This window comes from Saccoglossus kowalevskii, chromosome 11 (genome assembly GCF_978046115.1).
Source record: "Saccoglossus kowalevskii chromosome 11, keSacKowa6.1, whole genome shotgun sequence".
Classification (NCBI taxonomy): Eukaryota; Metazoa; Hemichordata; class Enteropneusta; family Harrimaniidae; genus Saccoglossus; species Saccoglossus kowalevskii.
This window is the reverse complement of record NC_140651.1, coordinates 664813-686283: the sequence shown is the minus strand read 5'-3', so window position 1 is coordinate 686283 and position 21471 is coordinate 664813. Positions and strand designations below refer to the sequence as shown.

The 21471-nt window shown below is 38.6% G+C and overlaps 2 protein-coding genes and 1 long non-coding RNA gene across 3 annotated transcripts; all 3 read left to right on the top strand.

Moving 5' to 3' along the window:
• The first annotated feature begins 6737 nt into the window (after positions 1-6737).
• Positions 6738-7893, top strand: LOC100373191 (uncharacterized). The gene is made up of 2 exons (XM_006824640.3): positions 6738-7073; positions 7273-7893. The coding sequence occupies exons 1-2, from the start codon at positions 6738-6740 to the stop codon at positions 7891-7893; spliced, it is 957 nt and encodes a 318-aa protein (XP_006824703.2).
• A 3951-nt stretch (positions 7894-11844) lies between these two features.
• Positions 11845-20876, top strand: LOC144342473 (uncharacterized). Its single transcript, XM_078005580.1, has 2 exons — positions 11845-12111; positions 19971-20876. Exons 1-2 carry the CDS (start codon positions 11845-11847, stop codon positions 20874-20876), a joined length of 1173 nt encoding a protein of 390 aa, XP_077861706.1.
• On the top strand, positions 15950-16862 carry LOC146735853 (uncharacterized). Its single transcript, XR_014930882.1, has 2 exons — positions 15950-16194; positions 16680-16862. It is a non-coding gene; the product is annotated as an uncharacterized LOC146735853 (long non-coding RNA).
• Positions 20877-21471: the final 595 nt, after the last annotated feature.

Here is a 21471-nt window from a genome sequence, read left to right as displayed (position 1 = left end):
CTTCCGTTTGTGTCATTGTGCACATCCAAAAACAGCCCAGCTTTTTAAAAGCATGCTACCTCCTAAAATGTAATAGTTCGACCATAAACTGGTATTTGTTGAAATGTTCTTCGGTATTTATTTCACGTTAATTTGGCAAAATAAAAAACAAAACCTTCGAGACACGGGAGTTGGCGTCAGAAGCATGACATGGCAATTTATTTATGTCATGTTCATATTTAATCACCTTCCTATAGTCTTTTGCGTATCGAACTGTTCAGAGTTCAGAGTTCAGAGTTCAGATCATATTCTGCACTAATCTCCTTCCCATGCAAACCTGCCACAGGCAGCCTTCATCTTTGTGGTCAATCACCCCACTATGCAAGGTCATTTTTTCGTAGTTGTTTCGCCTGAAAAGTCGAAAAAGTATATGTGACAAATTAATTTATTAATTTCTGACTGAAATTCGAACAATTGTATCGCGGACTACGTTCTACGTTGTTGTATAATATAATGCCTTGATAACTTTCCTAGCCTGAATCATGCATGTTTAACCGAATATTTCTTTCAGATTTATGTCGTAAAACGTTTGACTTAAGCATAACTGTGTTAATCGACAGGAACATATTCGAATATGTAAATGAGACTATGCAAAGTTGTTTTGTGCAGTGGTAACCCGTATCGAACTGCTCGAAGTTCGGTTCTGTAGAAACAAAAACACCCCGGAGTGAGTGAGGTACATGCAGATTAAACTATCACCATGCGACGAGAGTAGATGGGTGTCGACAATCCCAGGGGAAGGACCGAATAGAGACGTTAAAATAACGATTACATCCAGAACAATGGAAAATAGTGGAACCCATCAATACAATGAACGGGCCACTGTAAGATGACGTCAGATGAACAATAAAACGGCTGTCGAAGTTCCAATTCAAGGTTTATAAACATCTATAGTGTGTATATTGATGTAGTAATTCGTAATGTTGTCTCAAAAGTGAAACTGTGATGTGAACTGGAGGCGTTACAATTATCACAGACAAATACTCAAATAATAAGGTACGTTATATTCATCACGGTCTTCCCGTCTGGATTTCCACAAACCGACAAATATTGTTTAAAGAGTAAGTAAGACTCGTGTGACTTGCATGACGCGCAGAGTAAGCAGAATTTACTGATCAGTGAGCATGGTTTTCCGACATCTGTGTTCCATCTGCCGTTGATATGTAGTTCAAAGTTGGCCGTTTACTTGATTGTTTTGTGTAAAATATAAACATTTACGACCAGATTGTGCGATATCTGTAATGTAATTAAAAAAAAATATCATTTCTGCTTGAAAACATTTCAGGCATTTCAGTTTTTAAAAGGCATGGGCGATACAGTGCTAGTATGTCCGTGATCAGTCAGCTGGTCTGTCACCACGTTTGTTATCGGACAGCTCGCCTGGTGCTACGTCCGTGATCAGACAGCTGCTCTGTCACCATGTTTGTTATCGGACAGCTCGCCTGGTTCTACGTCCGTGATCGAACAGCTGGTCTGTCAGGCACCACGTTTGTTATCGGACAGCTCGCCTGGACAACTCGCCTGGTGCTACGTTCGTGAACGAACAGCTGGTCTGTCACCACGTTTGTTATCGGACAGCTCGCCTGGTGCTACGTTCGTGAACGAACAGCTGGTCTGTCACCACGTTTGTTATCGGACAGTCCGCCTGGTGCTACGTTCTTGATCGGACAGCTGGTCTGTCACCACGTTTGTTTTCGGACAGTCCGCCTGGTGCTACGTTCTTGGTCGCACAGCTGGTCTGTCACCACGTTTGATGTCGGACAGCTCGCCTGGTGCTACGTCCGTGATCGGACAGCTGGTCTGTCACCACGTTTGTTATCGGACAGCTCGCTTGGTGCTACGTCCGTGATCGGACAGCTTGTCTGTCACCACGTTTGTTGTCGGACAGCCCGCCTGGTGCTACGACCGTGATCGGACAGCTGCTCTGTCACCACGTTTGTTATCGGACAGCTCGCCTGGTGCTACGTCCGTGATCGGACAGCTTTTCTGTCACCACGTTTGTTATCGGACAGCTCGCTTGGTGCTACGTTCTTGATCGGAAAGCTGGTCTGTCACGACGTCCGATATCGGTGCTACGTTCTTGGTCGGACAGCTAGTCGACGTCTGGCATCAAAATAATAATAACTTTATTACACTACTATGCCATCAGAGGGCGCAGTATGGTAAATAAAATACAAATCATAAGAAAAAATACAGTAGCTAGACTATAAGATAAAATTAAAAATAAAAGATGTTAAAAGCTTAATAGGAAAAACAAATTAAGGATAGTTACAGGATTCTCCCAATGTAAAGGTGATAGCTATCATATACCTGATTTCTGTTTTGCCTTATTTAGAAACTTTGCCAGGGGTATGAAGCACGTCATTATTTTAATGAAATTATCTGTTTTATTTAGTTTATTTTTAATTCCTATTTCCTGAAACAGCTCCCCTCTTTCTTTATTGAGAAATTCACAATCTAGGATAAAATGTTGTTCGTCCTCAACTGAATTTGTATTACATTTTTTACAAAATCGCTCATCCGCAGGAATTTTTGGTCGTTGTTGTCTGCCTCTTTCAATTTCTAAATTATGATCACTAAGCCTAAATTTACTCACAATTCTCCGAAGGCTGAAGTTTGTTATTTCGGTCAGGTAAGTTTCTATTTTCAAAAACGATTTAAACAATTTATATGTTCTCATTTTATTGCCATGTTTACCATTTTTACTGTGAGGAGAATTTAAGCTTTCTTTCCATAATTTTTCATAATCTTTTGTGAGTTTTATTTTAACAACATTTGAGATTTGATCAATGTTATTTACTTTATGGTTTAATTTTATTGTTTCAAAGTCATTGTGGCCCATTATATTTTCAATATGTTTTATCCAACTAGAATTATTCTTAACTGCTTCATCGAGAGCACATTTAAGTATATGGTTATCAGGTAGGGTATTTAGCCTGAACCAATATTTAGTTGCCAATGTTGACGCCTTAATTCTTATTGGCGTTCTGCCAAGTTCTCCTTTAATACCGATTACTGATGTAGTTTTACTTACACCAAGTATGAAACGATAAAATTGATTACAGGTGTGTTCAAGATCATTGTCATCTTTTAATAAATCACATGCCCAGATTTCTGCCCCGTACATTAAAATTGGTGAGATTAGTTGGTCAAATAACTTTAAACACAGTGAAGGGGACACCATTTTGTGATTTAATATGGTTTGTCGTATAGAGAATAAAGCTTTCATTGCTTTGTTTTTTAACATTAATAAATTTGATTTAAATTTTCCATTTGGTGTGAATATAGTGCCTAAATAACAGAATTCACCCACTGCTGTAATATTTTGGTTATTAATTGAGAAATTTTGATTTTTAAGAATTCTGTTGCCAGTATTAAAAACCATCACTTTTGTTTTCTTTACGTTTACTACAAGGCTCCATTTTTCACAATAGTTGGCTAGTTTATTTAAACAAATTTGTAGACCTTCGGGAGTCTTAGACACCAATACTAAATCATCTGCATATTGGATACAATTTATATGTTTTTTACCAATCGAGACTGGGTCATCATCCTTTTTACCAAATAAATCGGGTAGGTCATTCAGAAATATATTAAATAGTGTTGGAGAAATATTGCATCCTTGCTTAACACCACAAGTAGACTTAAAATCATTTGATACACCATTAGGTAATTTTACTTTGTAGTTTAAACCTGTATACATTGACTTCACAATATTATAAAAATTTCCATTGACCCCTAAGTTTTGCAATTTAAGAAATAATGCATCTCTCCAAACATGATCGAATGCCTTTCTGAAAACTATAAAACAACTGTACAAACGTTTTTGTTTACTGACATTTTCTTTAGTGTATAATGTTTTATTTACTATTGTTTTTAGTAGAAAAATTGCGTCAGTTGTTCTTCTCTGTTTTCTAAATCCAAATTGTAGTTCATTTAATAATTTATTGCTTTCTAAATAGGATGTCAGTCTGTTATTCATAATACTAGTAAATAGTTTTGATAAGCAACTTGATAACGCAATCGCTCTATAATTATCTGGGTCGGATTTGTTGCCAGATTTATGCAAAGGGACCAGTATTGTTGATTTCCAGCTTTCTGGGAATTTACCTTGTGTTAAAATGGAATTAAATAACTTCAGTAAACATTGAACTAGCAGTTGATTGTTCACTTTAAGCATTTCATTCGCTATTCCGTCTTCAGCTGTTGATTTGTTATTTTTTTAGTTTTTTAATTGCCATTGTTATTTCACTAATTGTTATTTTTGAATTCAATGTAGAGTTATAATGTTTTTCCTTTTCTTTTTCCAGTAATGTTTCCTCAAGATTTATATTTTTGACATTTATGTTATTATAAAGTTTACTGAAGTGATCTGTCAAAACGCTACTTGTTAGAATAGGTTCTGTTGTGTTATTGTTTTGTGGACAACGTAACTTTTTAAGTACTGACCAATATTCATTCTGGTTTGTAACCTCGAGCTGTTCCAGATGATTGATCATGTTTTTTTTTAATTCTTTTTTCTTATCTCTAATTAATTTGATGTAGTGTTTTTTGGTTTTATGATAGTTCTGTCTAGCAAAATGAATGTTCAGAATGTGGCTTTTCATAATGCATAAACGATATTTGTTTCTAAATGTGAAATGACTAAACATTTCATGAAAATAAATGATGTAGAGAAAACCTAAAAACTAGATGAATTTATTTAACTAGGTAAAATGATTCGACTAGATGCGTTAAAGATACTTAATAGCTTCGCACATACTATATAGTTTATACAGTTTGTTTTATTTTTGCGTATTTTGCTGATTAACTAATTGTGGTAAAGTTAAAACCCAATGTATATTCAATATTTAACCATAGAATGAATGTATGATTATTAAATCATTAAATATATGTCCCGGCACTGTCCCTGTCGCCGCACATGTGCAACATTTATGTTCCCAGCGTCTGGATTTCTTCGGTCTAGACAGATCCCACAACGTTTGGATGTGTTCGTTCTAGACAGATCCCACAACGTTCGGGAGTGTTCGTTCTAGACATATCGGCCAGCGTCTGGATGTGTTCGGTCTAGACATATCTAACATCATCTGGATGTGTTCGGTCTAGACAGATCTCACAGCATCTGGATGTGTTCGGTCTAGACAGATCCCATAGCATCTGGGGTGTTCGGTTTAGACAGATCCAAAAAAGTATGGATGTGTTCGGTTTAGACAGATCCCATAGCGTTTGGCGTGTTCGGTTTAGACAGATCCCAAAACGTCTGGATGTGTTCGTTTTAGACAGATCCCATAGGATCTGGTGTGTTCGGTTTAGACAGATCCCATAGCGTCTGGAGTGTTCGGTTTAGACAGATCCCATAGCGTCTGGAGTGTTCGGTTTAGACATACCCCACGCGTATGGATGTGTTTGGTCTAGACAGATCGACCAGCGTCTGGATGTGTTCGGTCTAGACATATCTAACATCATCTGGATGTGTTCGGTCTAGACAGATCTCACAGCATCTGGATGTGTTCGGTCTAGACAGATCCCATAGCATCTGGGGTGTTCGGTTTAGACAGATCCAAAAAAGTATGGATGTGTTCGGTTTAGACAGATCCCATAGCGTTTGGCGTGTTCGGTTTAGACAGATCCCAAAACGTCTGGATGTGTTCGTTTTAGACAGATCCCATAGGATATGGTGTGTTCGGTTTAGACAGATCCCATAGCGTCTGGAGTGTTCGGTTTAGACAGATCCCATAGCGTCTGGAGTGTTCGGTTTAGACATACCCCACGCGTATGGATGTGTTTGGTCTAGACAGATCTCACAGCGTCTGGATGTGTTCGGTCTAGACATATCCAAAACGTCTGGGTGTGTTTGTTCTAGACAGATCGCACAACGTCTGGATGTGTTCGATCTAGACAGATCTCACAGCATCTGGATGTGTTCGGTCTAGACAGATCCCATAGCGTCTGGGGTGTTCGGTTTAGACAGATCCAAAAACGTCTGGATGTGTTCGGTTTAGACAGATCCCATAGCGTCTGGCGTGTTCGGTTTAGACAGATCCCAAAACGTCTGGATGTGTTCGTTTTAGACAGATCCCATAGGATCTGGTGTGTTTGGTTTAGACAGATCCCATAGCGTCTGGAGTGTCCGGTTTAGACAGATCCCATAGCGTCTGGAAAGTTCGGTTTAGACATACCCCACGCGTAAGGATGTGTTTGGTCTAGACAGATCTCACAGCGTCTGGATGTGTTCGGTCTAGACATATCCAAAACGTCTGGATGTGTTTGTTCTAGACAGATCGGTCAGCGTCTGGATGTGTTCGATTTAGGCAGATCCCACAGGGTCTGGAGTGTTCGGTTAAGACAGATAACATAGCGTCTGGAGTGTTCGGTTTAGACAGATCCCATAGCGTCTAGAGTGTTCGGTTTATAGAAATCCCATAGCGTCTGGAGTGTTCGGTTTAGACATATCCCACAGCGTCTGAATGTGTTCGGTTTAGACAAATCCCACAGCGTCATGGAATTTGTTCTCGTCCGCAAATGTAGCTGCATGCGAAATGTCATAGATAAGGTTGCAAGTCATTGACCAGAAACGTATTTGTTTATTCTGTAGTATTGGTATATTCAAGTTGTAGAAGAATAGTCACAAAAAAGTTGTGAATAAAAACGTTTAATTGACAGTAACATATGTGACGAGAGTCCGTGACGTCAGCACCATGCCACAAGTCAAGGGAAAAGTAGATTTTCTAACAAACAACCGTCTCCATGACGACCCTAAGCCTAAAATAACAATTCATTTTGATGCCAGCCATGCCAAATTGGAGAATAAGAAAGCCGACAACAATTTGCGGAAAGCAGTTCAAAATCTGCATATTAAAGAGTATAAAACGTTTTCGGACTTTAAAAGTGAGAAATGGAGCGTTCAGAAAAAGATGGAAGATTATCAGGTACAGAAAGAGATGGCAAAGATTGCGACAGCCGAGGCGGCAATCTCCACTCGAACAAAAACCACTGACACCCATCACCGTAGTCATATAAACTCTCCAGATATGGTGAGTACGACGTCGTAGTTTTTTTTTATGACACTTATGCTGGTTGTTAATCCGTGAATGTTTCCTTCATTACTCCGATGTTAATTATATTTCAAAATGGTCGAGTACCGCGTTGTGGATATGTGAAATATGTTCTCATAATGTTCCAAACCAATTCACGATATTTAAACAACTGATCATTCACTGGTTCTGATTACAGATGCGTTCACAGATTGGTTACCGTTTACTGTCAACGTCCTCGTTCAAGACCATGGTTTTGTCGGACAGTAGCGATGACGAGTCAAAGCTGGGATATCGCCACGTGAGACCAAAGACTCGAACATTTTCCAAAAAAAGCGAAGGAGCTCCGAAATCTCGACCCAAGTCGACGTCGGATGTAAAATACAAAGTACTCCCGACGCCCGAGGAACTTGAAGCCATCGTGAAAAGAAGGGCACGTAGCTGTCAGCATCGAAAAACCCCAAGATCCAGAAAAAGTTTGACACAAAATCGGGATTCAGAAGCAAGCGATGATGAATTTTCTCCGACTCTTGTGAGTCATAGGTCAATGTACCTAATGGGTCGATCTCGGCGACAGCTAAGAGCTCTCGCGCACATCGACGCCATTTCCGCCTTGGAGGTAGAAAATAAGCGCTACGCAATTTGGGCAAAAATTATGAAAGAAAAGTCTAAACACAGAGAAGCTGAGAACAAAAAGTTGCAAACGAAAGTCGATAATTTTGTGAAAGTCTTAAAAGACGACAAAGACCGCCAACAAAGGGTAGATGCAGAAAACGAAGGGCAGAGAATTCGGTCACTTTATCAGCCATACTCGTATTAAAATTGATACAATTTCATGCGCAAATCGTTTTGAATTTTTTCGAAATACGTCAATTCTCACAACATGCCGAAACTCGCCATCCAAATACAACAGGGCGCACGTGACGCGTCAACGATCGTTGATAAGATTATGTGGGTAGGACAGGTTTGTCTGTACGTATTTTTCGTCAACGATGAAAATGTTTTGCTTTGTATTTAGATGGTGCTGTTCATTATTGTTGCACCTGCTCACTAGGTGGGACAGGTTGACGCATATCGCAATTCTATTTTAAAATAACTTTGTCCAAGGGCGAACTTAATAATTTGAACCACACTAGTGCTCACATCAGATGGAATTAAAAATGTCCTATTTAGAACGAATAGGGTAGGTAACCAATTAATTCTCAGACCTTGTGTGAATTGTGATACATTTGGTTGGACCTTGGCTAACAATGAACAATTTGTTGAGGTTTTACGTTTGTTTCGGTAATCTACGTGTCAGTTAGTAGGCAGTGAAGTCATTGCCTGTCAGTAAACAACCTGTTGAATTAGACACTCAACTATCATGTACATGGTAGTGACGCCAATGTAGATTCAATGACAAGTTTGAGAAAGTGTAACAAAGATAGCCACTTGTCGTGCATATGTCATAGATATATGGATGTGGTGCAATTCGCCAGGATCCATAAAAGCATTACTCATTGAATATATGAGTGTCAAAAGTTTAGTTGTATTATAGAGGTTGCACTTGTTTGCATTTTGCGCGCATACGTAGTGACTATAGTTGGCAAGAACCGGTCGTTTGCTGCTGTTCATTATTACTAGTATTCAAAATGAATGTATGTGTCCCTGTTAATAAAAACACTTTTTGACAACATTAATTTGTGAATTTCGCTTATTTTCGAGTAAATTGACAGTAGGACAACACATTACTTAGTTGCTTGTCATTAGCTACTCTGGTCCATGGAAGAATTGAAAAAAAATTATTTTGCGCAGGTTATAAATCCTGAACAATATCAGAAAACAATGCTGCACGTCTATGGGTACCCATTTATAGTTGCTGAGGACATGCCTATTTTAAAGGGATGTGCCTTTCTCCCTGCAATTCGGAACGAATATGTGTAGCCCGAATTTCAAAAATACGCTCTCTCTAGTCTTGTTTTATTGATTGTTAAATTCGCCATCAGTTTGGTATCAACAAATATAAAACGTAAATTATTTTTAAAAAACATGGCAAACTTCGGTACATCAAATAGTTAAAACGCTTCTAATAAGCTGTATTTTGAGTTAATGTGCGACGCATGCGTATTATCGTTTTCATTAATTCCTCTTGCTATGTTGTCAAAACACTTATTTTACGATAAATATTTCGCAAGTGTTATTGTAATAAAATAAAAAAATGACTTGAAAATGGCAAATATACAAAAGGGAATGATCGTGAAAACGTTTTGAGTTCCTAGTGTGTATCTTCACTCAGCATCGTGACGTTACATTTAATGAAAGAAAAATATCGTATTATTATTTTCAGTTCACACTTTTAAGAGATTAGTCTGCGCAGAATGTCATGATTATCGGCGGAAGGGTCGTTGGGTAGGCACTAGGTGTGTTCGTGATGAACCCATTTTTAATCTCACGATCATTAATATGATCAGTCCGAGCTTCTCAAATTTGCGAACACTCACTATTTCGTGTTTAGCTGTTTTTCATCGTTTTTCCTATTTCTGAAAACAACTTGATACGACGTGTAAGCAAAATACCTTATATTACTTCCGTGACAATATGTTGATGTCAGCAGACACAAGTGATTATCCTTGCTTCTACTGCTCATCTAGAAAGCCAAATCGTTGGCTTGAATGCTAATTCCCTGCATAGGCACCCTTATTTCTACTCTCACCTGGAAGGTGAAGACATTTGCTTTAAATCGAATGTCATGTACATGTTCCCTTGAGTCTACTGCCCAGGAAAGAATTTTGTTTTATCGTGAGGACATGTATTTGCAGCCCTTGAGATGAGTTGAATGTCTGCTACTGCTCATCTGAATAAAGTCTGGAAACTGACAGGTTTGTTCTGTCTGTCCTCAGTCTGCATAGCGAAATATGATTTTACCCTTTTTCTGTGTATTTTGCGTTATCTCCAAATATAAGCTGCACTACTCATAAAGGGAAGTTTAGGCACTCAGAATGTTTACTAGACCTAACCCAAATCTTGTCACAGATCATACGGAGTTTATAGAAACGAGTCGCGTGCATGTGGGCGAACTGTGGGTGAACTGGGCCACACACACACACAAATCGACACTACCTGTATCTTTAAAAGACATGACACCATTCACGTTCATATTGTATGACCTATGAATTATTGGATTATACTACTGATATTCAAGTCCAAGGCTGGCCGCAAGATTATGATCGATTTATTACCACAGCAACTTGATAACTGTTCTCATTAATGTGATCAGGGTAAACACCTGTTGATTGTTACCATGGTTTCAGTATACCTGTAGCTTCAAGTGGTTGTTTTATATTCGTTACTAGTTTACTACTTCATTGCCGTGTTTTCTCTCTCTCTGTATTCTTCAAAACCCGAACACCAATTTTGTTTTAGTTATACTAGTATTCTTCTCGTAAAAGTATACAATTACAGTGATATACGTTTGTTGCTCCATGACTTTATTGTGAATCTTACAGCTTATCGGACAATCACAAAGCGCATGTCTATTAAACATATATTCAATGAACGAGTTTATTTGATAAGAACTCAGAAACTCAATAACAACCCGTCTCCAACAATTGGAATTCAATAGGGCAGAGTGGGTCATGTAATTAGCCAGTCGCCGCTGGTGGTATATAAAAACGCGTGGCCTAATTTGTTTTGGGTGCACACACTCTCTATCCCTTGAGAGTGGTATCGAGGTACTGAATAAAACATTATTTTTGACGTTTGCATAGCTGTGATCAAGCGCTACTATAAACCGAGCTAAGAAGACTATTTTTAAGTACGTATTTTGCATTATCTGAATGGTGGATGGTAAGATCACGTGGCGTTTTGTTGGATAGAGCGTTCCTAAATACATGACCTTTTAATCTGGAACAACGCGACAAAATCAGGTCTTGAATATGCCTCAAATATGACAAGGTTATATATCATCAACTTTATCACGGAGGGCAGCCTACTCGGGGTTTGTTACAGGTGTTCGCAACAGAAAGGTATGTTGTCGGATGTTAAGTTCCATGTGTATTTGATTCGTAATCTGATTTGATAACAAGGACATCGTCTTATTGTCTTAACAAGAGCTACAACTTCCTATTTTCCACAAGCTTACTACCCAATTCGTGCGTGTTTCGTCTTTGTTTATAACGGTCGAATCAATGTTCGCTATCTGGCATTGCATCTGAAGAAAACTTGTTTTTAGCAGTAAACTAACCAATCCCATAGATATATGATGATTCAACCGTTCTTCTCAGCTCGATAGCAGTTGTTGAGCTTGGAACAGATACAAAGAGAAATATACTACGCGAGTCTTTCTTGAATGTCCTGGTACGCATTGTTTGAATGACACTCTTTGTGATTGAACCAAAACGACGTTGATACTATTTTAATAAACGAGTCGTTTAGTCTTGTATGCTCCAGCGCTGTTTCCAAGGTATTAGTCTGATAAGTAAGTCAAGAAGTTTTCTTTCATCTCGATGTGTCTACATTTTCTCCAAATACGATATATACAACTGTTATCCACTGTGGCCTTCGGAGATTATGCATCTGGTTTCCAAATCCAAGGTTAGTTCCGATATATTGGCACGGGATTGGAGTAACCTACATGAACAAAGAGGATTTAGACGTACAATTTACATTGTGTTCCAATGAATGTGACTGAAACATGATGGTACTAGTGTAAGGTTAATTCTCTGCGAAGGAAAACAGTAACAGTCAGTCTTGGGATTTTTAACAAATGCGGTCAACATTGCGGGGGACTGCCATGTCGGGCGGGGAAAGGACGTTGAAAAGTGTGCGATTCGACGAAGCAGATATGCGACTGATAAATCAAAAGGAAGAGGATACTTTGGCAAGGAATTTAGGTAAAATAGCACTGTTGCAGCGGAAGGCGCTTGGTAGACACGAGAAGACGAAACAGACAACGTTTGCAGCTCTGAGTTATATAGAACATACACGAGAAATCGCCAAACGTGGATCGATGGTGGACTACGTACTGGATATGAGGAGAGGGACGCGGCAATATTCTCAGGTAAGAATTGAAAGATTACGCCATAATTCCTTTATATTTCAACTAAAAGGTGGATATGTTGCTTTTTCTCACATAATTCAATAATACTTTCCATATAAACCATGTGGTAACATTTTATTTGTTTTGGTCATACCTGTGTTATGATTTGGTAATTATCAGTGATTGCAATATCGGTATAGTGATAAAATTACTAGTAATTTTTAAACATCGCCGTAATGAAACAAACGTATAGTTATCCTAAATATAATGTATTTTATCAATTTATTGTAATTTTGACTAGCGTTGACGTAGTTTCATGAAAACTGCCCAAGACTTATTGTCACGAGTATTACTGCTCCTATTATCATGTCTTTCAATATAAACCGAGGCGTAATGAACGTGTTTAGCGTGGGGAAACCCCACACTACGTTCAGGAATGTTAATCACCATGGCTACGTTTTAGTTTAATCCATTGAAATAGTATCCTTGCGTTGACCAAGTCAGTTGTGTTATTGTGTGTTTTCATCCAGATACTTGGAAGCATTTGCCCGTAATGAACTCCAATCGATCGGTCAGTCTTGTTTACAACATTCGTTTCAATACTTCAGTGTTGTGTCCAGTAGCATATAATACAGGCAATCAATCAAATGAAAGATTTTGCGTGAAAGCGGACATCTTTTGCAGCTTGGTCATTATTTTTGCATACATTATTGCGTCACACATTCAGCTCAAATTAATGTTTTGTTAGGAGAGAAACGCTTTCAAGGCCAAGTGCTATTGAACAGCACAATATATGACCTCGGTTTAGGTTGCTAATCGGCACTGACAAACTTCGTATGTTTACCCAACCACCACCTAACACCACTTACAGAGGCGGCGACACGCAATCTTGCATGGATGGACGAGATCACGTGACCTTCCTATGGAGTCTTGGGCATGCTCCTCCTTAAACATTTTGAAATCTAGACCTCCTAAAACGCTATCTCCTGCAATCTGAGGGGAAAATGTTACTGACACAAAGAGCTTCAGCTTGATTTTAGAGGGCGATGCCCCCAACATTTCTTTCGGCCCTTCTACATCAACCCCCCCCCCGTGCCGCCGTCACTGATCTAGTCGCACTGTATACCGAATTACCGATATTCACGCACGGCTCCAGCTATACATACATCATTGATCATGGAATGTATTGTTGTTGGTGGCGGATTTTGTTAGTTCTAATTTCAGTGGATAATAAATGTTAGTGAGCAGGTGTTCATGTTCATGTCTGAACATGTCCACAGTCGTCGATATGCGTCGTGTTCGATAAGGGACCAAATCGACGGGTATACACGCATGTTAAATACAAATTCTGTATAGTGTCATGAACAACTAGTGCTATTCTGAGAATACCATCCTTAGAAGTTGTTAATTTTTCCTTATGATTTGTGCAGTTGCTCTGGCAGGAGTTTCAAAATAAGACCCATGCTCTGATAATTCCCCTAATGTCTAAGACCAATAAACATTTGACCATTGCATCATGTTTTTTATACTGCTCAGTGACATACTGTAATTAATTATCTAACGTAAACGAAATCGAAGAGCATATTACAAACGAAGAAATATTTTGCATATTATTATGCCAAATGATTGCTCAAAAACAAAAATTGCAGCGAATTTATTGTACATTGTGTATAAAGAAAATTGACACACTGCCATAGGAGGTAGGACATACGCGGGGTATAAACTGCAAAAAGTGTAATTTCGAACCTCAAAAATTCAGTCTCTGGTACAACGCGGTGCGGTCCATGTCATGCACCATTGCAAATAATTCACGTCTGCGATTGAACTATCAGGGGGTAAATTCTTCTCCTCTAGGGTTCTCCACTTGTGTCAGGGGGGGGAATAGCGTCTCGTCTCTCTATACCGCGTCCCCTTGAGGTACGGGATCGGGGAAGTCACTTAAATTTTACAGTCAAATAAGACACACACAACAAAATACGTTTCAACTCTCGTCTTAGTCGGACAGTCGAGCACTCTATAAGACACAGCGCCCTGGGGAAAAGTCCCCAAGACTATCGCAAGGCTGATCCAAGACTCTGCTAGACTGCGTCTCAAGACTCGTCTAGCCTCTCCAAGACTGTGTCTCTCGTGGTGTTCTCGCCAAGACCAACTAAAACAACTTTATTCATTTTCAAAACTCTAATCAATTACAAAGCAGAAAAAAGACTCTAGGGCGCAACCTTCAATCACACTAAGTACTGGGCACGTCATATTTTTTGATTGATCGTTCACTACATTAATAATTGTCAGAAATAGTAGTTCGGATATCGACGGTTATCTCGTAATTAGTTCCAAATCACTGAGCCAAGTTCCGTCCAGAACCTCGCCTAAACGATGACAGACATCATAACACAGCAATTCGCTAGTAATCAGCTAATTAACGATTAACAGATACGCAAAACAATTTCACCATAGAACAATCACTTGATACGTTGGTGACGTCCCAAGCCCAGTTGATACGTTGCATAGCTTTATTTTTCTATGGATTATTTTATGCATATGGCTTCGAAATCGGTCATTTTCGATGAGATAGTTGTTTGGTTTCCACTAACTACTGAGACGAGCCATTTGGGACTATGCGCTTATTGAGGCACCCCGTTAACGGCGAGTAAAATGGAAAGAGACATTTATAGCGACGAGGGTATGCGAACCTCAGTAAATATAAACGTAGCAGTAGTGTACAGTTGTTCATTACTACGATATACAAACACACGAGAATAAATCCCTCATATGATGGCAGCATTTTCCGTCGTCATTCCCACGTTTTACAAACTCACTCGTAGATGTGGGACGTGGTGTCGGGGTGTCGGAATTATTTGTTTCACTATAAATAAGCGAAATGTTTCTAAATTTGTGACATGATTGTGAAATGGTGCTGTTACTAATTTATGTGAAAAACTACTTCCAGACTGGGCCTCTAACATCACTTTGGAAATAACTGGAAGTGTATGTTAATTCCTCGCTAAACATGCAAGCTAGTCTTCCTTTACAATCATTGAAGTTATATAAATGTGTACAAGTGTGCGAGTTCAATACTAAACATTACGGCCACTTTTTGAACTTCGTGCACCCCTTCCACGGACATGTATTTGTATGTTACTATATATACTAGTAACTGTATTGCCCGCATTTCTCCGTAACACCAGACCGGAAATTGTACCAGATCACACCGTGACGTACAATTGGGGATGCGTGGATAAATTGTCACACCACAGATGCCTTTATGCGAACAATGCAAGGTGTGAATATTTCGGCGAGTGACATACTTTCATTTCGGTTCTTTACGTGTTTCAGTCAACTTGCATACAATAACCATTAGCGTGACCGAATGCACACAAAGTTGCCATCCGCGCCCTGTTTATCCACTCTGATTGGGAGTTGATTGTAGATGGGAATCAGTACGAATCACAACCTGACGAATTCAACACGAATGCGAGGTTAAATGACAGCGGATCTGTTCCCGCCTCTGGCCCTGACTTGGCAGGTTGATGATGACCGATGATGTTGTTGTCACTCTAGTCTGTGTTGTGCAACAAGTTTGTTCGATGTACCCTAATTTACCAGGCGTGTCATATCTGCAATTAAACTATTTCGTAGTTCTGTTATGTCTATTCTATTATACGGCTCGGTAGTTTGGGCAGTTTTCAATTTTAGGCCTAATATCACCCTTGAATTATTTATTCAGAAATTATTTAGTGATAGCTAAACATATGAATCCAATCTGATTAAAATCTGATGTAGTGTACGGGCTTTAGTTATTTTGGCTATAAACTTATTTTAATTTTATGTTTTATTACTTTTGTTATTAATGTCTTTTTATTTTATTATTTTACTTTGATTTTGATTTTGTGATTTTTTTAAAATTCCGCCCTACATACATCTGAGCCGATGCCTATGTAACGAGATTTCAAGGAGACCCACTGTCGACGATTTTAGTAAACGAATCACAGACCTTCTTCTATAGCGCACATGATGACGTCACCGGGCAGAGTCAGGTGGCAAACACACTCAAATAAAATGGCGGATTATACCGACGTTAGCGACCGAGAAGAACACGGCTTTTCGGTAAGTTTATCATTGTCAAATGCAACGAAAGTCATTTTTTTATGTTTATATTGTGGCTCGAATGGTTCGAGTTTAGATCGTTATTTTGCGTAGTTATTCTGGGAGTGAATTGTTTGTTTCCACCGGTTCGACCGAACACCGGTGTCTTTTTCCAGTCGCTTGCCCTGGAGACGGGTGATGTTTTGTTGACGATCGGTTCAAAACCGTCTACGGTATTGAAGCCGTAGCTGTAAATATTCATCAAAATGTATCAACATTTTGTACATTATACAATAACTCTTTATTAAAGTAATTGGGCTGATTTGGACTGGAATAAAATATTTTTTATTTGGAACACATCGCAATTGATCAGGAAATATGTTTTTGCTCCAATTTTCTGCGTCGATGCCGTGGGCCGGTGACCGTTATACAATTTAAAATTTGCATTGTTTACTATAGCTGTTTACAGTGTTCTAATCCTTACGATTTACTTGCTTCCGTTCTAGATAATTATGCTCATTGTTTGATGTAAAATTGAAGCGATGACTGAATAAACGAACCTTGGCTGGCGAAGATGTATCAGGAAGTGTACACAATTGTTGGAAGTGAACAAAATATTCAATGTAAAGACAAAAATTGTAAAATGCTGTGGAATTTCTTTTGTAAATAAAAATATACTAGCAATTTTCTATTAATGTTTTATTCAAGTGGGCAAAATATAATGTACAGAAAGATTGCCCGTAGAGTATCGCTACACTGAAAAGTAAGCAACCGACAGCCTGTATAAAAGGGGGCCTGTGATTGGCTGTTACTTACGCGAGATTTGAACGGGACTTACGTAGGCATCGGATCAGATGTATGTAGGGCGGAATTACAAAAAATCAAAATCAAAGTAAAATAATAAAATAAAAAGGAATTAATAACAAAAGTAATAAAAAATAAAATTAAAATAAATTTATAGCCAAAATAATTAAAGCCCGTACACTACATCAGATTTTAATCAGATTGATATGAATCAATCCACATCAAATTCTGCAAACAACTACTTGGTTTTCACAAAGGGGCAAGTAATATTGCTGTTAGAGCAGAGCCTGGTAGTTATCCCCAAATATACAAGTTTTGGTTGAGAGTAAAACATAAAAAATGCACAGTGCTGTGCTTAACAGTCAGAGTGTACACTCAATAGTGATTCATGGGCAAACTTTGTTAGCAAACTACTTGAAATAACTCGATTAAATGACACCGATCATAATGCTAACATTTTTAGAAACAATCTTAAAAGAATTTACTGTGAAAAAATGTGGTTACAAACTCTATCCAAAAGGAAAAATAATAAACTACGTATTTACAATAAATACAAATCAGATTATGAATTTGAAGCATATCTGAATAAAATTAATAATTTAAATCACAGAGTAAGTGTAACCAAATTTAGAATTTCAGCACATAAATTACCAATTGAAAAATTAAGATACCAAAAAATACCCTCAGAGCAAAGATTTTGCACACTGTGTTCTGATCAGTCTGTTGGTGATGAAATGCATGCTTTTTTGACTGCAAACTGGGTGAAATTGTAAAGGCACGTAGCTACTTTTGGAATACTCTATCGTTTTTGTAGTCACGTTGAAAAAAAATAATGATTTTAGAGAAAATAAAAATAATCACGTCATCGGCAACCCTAGAGATCACGTAATTTTGAGTCTCATTTACGATTCATTTACTGTCATAGGCTGCGTTATTTTCGAAACATGTTCTATCACCACGTAGACACCCTCGGACAATAACAGTGAACAAAACTAAATTTATTTCATTAAAACAACTAGGGGTATTTCTGGCTCGTACTCTCTGTGGCGACTTTTTAAATTTGGGCCCGGAACACGATTGTCATTGTCTTCGTTGAATCCGCTATGTGATAATGAGAAACGCATTAGGAACTGTGTAAATGTTTGTGCAGAATAGATGACGCATCTTGTGTCAGCGGTCCAGCATCACGTGACTTTGATTGACAGCAGTTAATTATTCCAGCTTAGTAGCGCGTTCCTTTCCCCGGTGTTTTTGATTTTTATCCGCCAAAATCTCAACTCGTACACTATTTATTGTCATAAATACTACGTCACATACACTCACTTTGGCACAACATAATCGACGTGTAAGTTCGAGAAAACGCGTTTTTACCGGAGCTTGGCTGGAGCTGTTTAATACAGCGCGACAAGCAAGGAAATGCTTGTTTAGAAGCGCATTTATAGTATACCTGGGCCTTCAAACGAGCTTTATTTTGGACTAAAAAACAGTGCTAGCAAGATTTCGAAACATTGCAATATTGCCGATTCAATACAACGAAAAATGCGCTAAAACAAGAAATTCTTCGATTTCCAACTTTCCCGTTGTCACAAACACGATTCCTGTAAGTATAAAAGATCTGTGCATGCTGTATGTCCTTTGGCTTTTACTGCGACACCGTAAAACAATACATTTGAGTGTGTACTGTACGCAACAACGCTTGTGAGTAAATGACGCGTCAGCGACGATCCTGGAGTGAAATGACGATAAGACAAAGGGAATTATGGGATTTGAGGTCAATTTTCTCTGTAATGCAAATAGACATAAGAAAAACAAACAGTATATGTGTGCCCATACCCAAGCTGGGTATAATGAGCTACGTCCGTGCTATATACTCGTAGAAATGTAGGATAAGATATATTTGACGCGAATGTATTAAACAAATCTGTTTTTGGCTGTTGCCATAGAAACGGTGGGCCAAAATTTGTTTTAAGATTTTGCAACCTAACTCGGCCAAGCCAAACAAATCACAGAAAAGTTAAAAAAAACACTCCTGGTGAACAGTTAATCCAACTTTGGGGTCAAATTTTTCGGTAATGAAAAAAAGATATCAAAAATTCAAATAGTAACTTTGTGCCCACACTCAAGCTGAGTAGAATGAGCTATGTTTGAGGTGTTTTATCCTAAATTTGTATTGTAGGAGGAGATACATTTGGCGCGAAGCTATCCAAAAAAACAAACAGTTTTTTTGCTGTTGCTATGGCAACGGTGGGCCAAATTGTATTTTTTTTTCAGATTTTTCCGAATAACTAGGGCGAAGGTGTGTCCTACCTGCCAAGTTTGAGCGAAATCGGCCAAGCCAAAAAAATCACAGACGAAATAATACGTGAAAACACTACAAATCTACACCTACAAAAGTGATTATAGAGGCAATCCTAGCAGAGCGGATCGGATATATACACGCTTTTGTATACGCCGCATAGAACCTGTTATGAAACTCGACGCGTCTTGATGACCGCCTTATTTTAATAATTTTATTAACTGTTCAATGACTCAATGAGTCATTATACAACAATATAATTAATGATACGAGCGTAGGGGCGTGTCGTTTCTCATACACATATATCCAAAAATGTGATGTAGCAATGACGTCGTGAATTTATTTATAACCGAAGACGTAATATTAACTTTATAACAAAAATAATTCGGCCGAAATCGGTTGGCTTAATGATACCCAAACGGATCATTTCGCCGTCAAAGTTTGTTATAAAAACCCGTCCCTCCACTTGTCCCTTCATTTAGTTCAAGTCATAATCAAGATAGCTGCCCATTATAATAAATATTGGAAAATTAATTTATTTTATTATCACTTGTACGCCAGTTTACTGTTTTTCTTCCGTTCTCATGCCTGGCGCTTGTTTATAAACTGTAACTTTCAGTCATTCAGAAACTGCCAAACATAATTTTTCATGTGAATATGTACACACTAATGTCGCCTTATTTATTTCAATTTACAGGATGACCGTAATACACCATCACCAATGTTTTTGTCATCAAGTATTACGCCTTCGCCGCTCAGCTGGGACAGGAGTAGGCCTGCGTCGTCATTGAGTCGTGTTTCCGGTACGTCCACGACGTCTCTCAGACATAGACCACACTCGGTAATGGCACCAACAGGTTTTGGCAGTCATGGTGTTAGCTTAGGACTCCCTGTGCATGCTCTTCCAATTGGTTTTGTTAACCGCCTTCGACGTGCTGCCAGTAAAAAAGGCTACGGCGGTGGGACAACGGCAAGCAGTGAAGCGAAAACAAACAGACGTCCAACTGTCATCACTGGTAATCCACGACTCCGTCAACTGAACTCAATGGTGGGCGGTTCTGAGACAAGCACAGCGCCCCCAGTTGACACGTCTACCCACCTCCCCTTCGCGTCAGTTCGACAACGAGAAGGTAATATTGTACAAGCAGAAACAGAGTCGGGGAGGTGTTCAGCATTAACCGATGACTCAAGAATGGACTGCACAACACCAATTTCAAATGAGTCTGGTTACAGCTCTGATAGTCATAAACCAAAGAATTTACGTCAATGGGCGAAAAACAGCACGCAGGCTACTCACATATCTCGAAGCAGACGAGAATTAAAATACCTAACTCACGTTGACGAGATCTGTGAGACGGAAATGGAAGATTCTGGCGGTGAGTTAAAACGACGAGAACAACGTATTTTTGAGGAGCAAAAACTTAAAGACAGAATTTTTATTTTTTTCAATAAACTAGATTTGAGTAAAGACGACGAAGAACAAAAACCAGCCTGGCAGCGAACAGTCAGGAGAGTGCGACGGCCATTTGTATTCTATTCATATCTAACGCCACCAGCGACAAAGGTAGCAAGTCGACCAATATCAACTGTGACGTCATATTGAATAAGCAGCTGACAAATAAAACAATTATTCTACTTTGAGCAGGACTGAAATTTAAAATCATCAAGATTTCGACTACCCCACAATGTGAGACAGTGCAAATAAACTGAATTTCATATTCTAAGTTAAAATTCATCTTTAAAATTGAAAATTTGGATAAGTTGAGCATTTACAGTGTTTTTGTTAGATGTTGATAAACTAGTACATTTAGTGTTCGAGTGAATCGGGCATTGGGGGTACCCACCATGTTAAGTATGTTGGATATTGTGAATCACCAGGAATTCCATCAAACCACCCCACCATTTTCCAAACACTAATGGTGATACTTTCATACTTTTTTGATACAATGTAATATAATTAGTACATCTCAGTGAAATGATACAATGTGATAAAGGTTGCATATCTCAGTGAAATGATACAATGTGATACAGGTTGCATATCTCAGCGAAATGATACAATGTGATACAGGTTGCATATCTCAGCGAAATGATACAATGTGATACAGGTTGCATATCTCAGTGAAATGTTACAATATGATACAGGTTGCATATCTCAGTGAAATGATACATTTTGATACAGATTGCATACCTCAGTGAAA

What these genes read in the sequence shown, in the direction of transcription:
- LOC100373191 (XM_006824640.3), top strand. Translation starts at nt 6,738, where the DNA reads ATGCCACAAGTCAAGGGAAAAGTAGATTTTCTAACAAACAACCGTCTC. An exon ending in ATATAAACTCTCCAGATATG is followed by an intron (nt 7,074 to 7,272) that starts GTGAGTACGACG and finishes TTCTGATTACAG; the next exon opens with ATGCGTTCACAGATTGGTTA.
- LOC144342473 (XM_078005580.1), top strand. Translation starts at nt 11,845, where the DNA reads ATGTCGGGCGGGGAAAGGACGTTGAAAAGTGTGCGATTCGACGAAGCA. An exon ending in GGACGCGGCAATATTCTCAG is followed by an intron (nt 12,112 to 19,970) that starts GTAAGAATTGAA and finishes TTCAATTTACAG; the next exon opens with GATGACCGTAATACACCATC.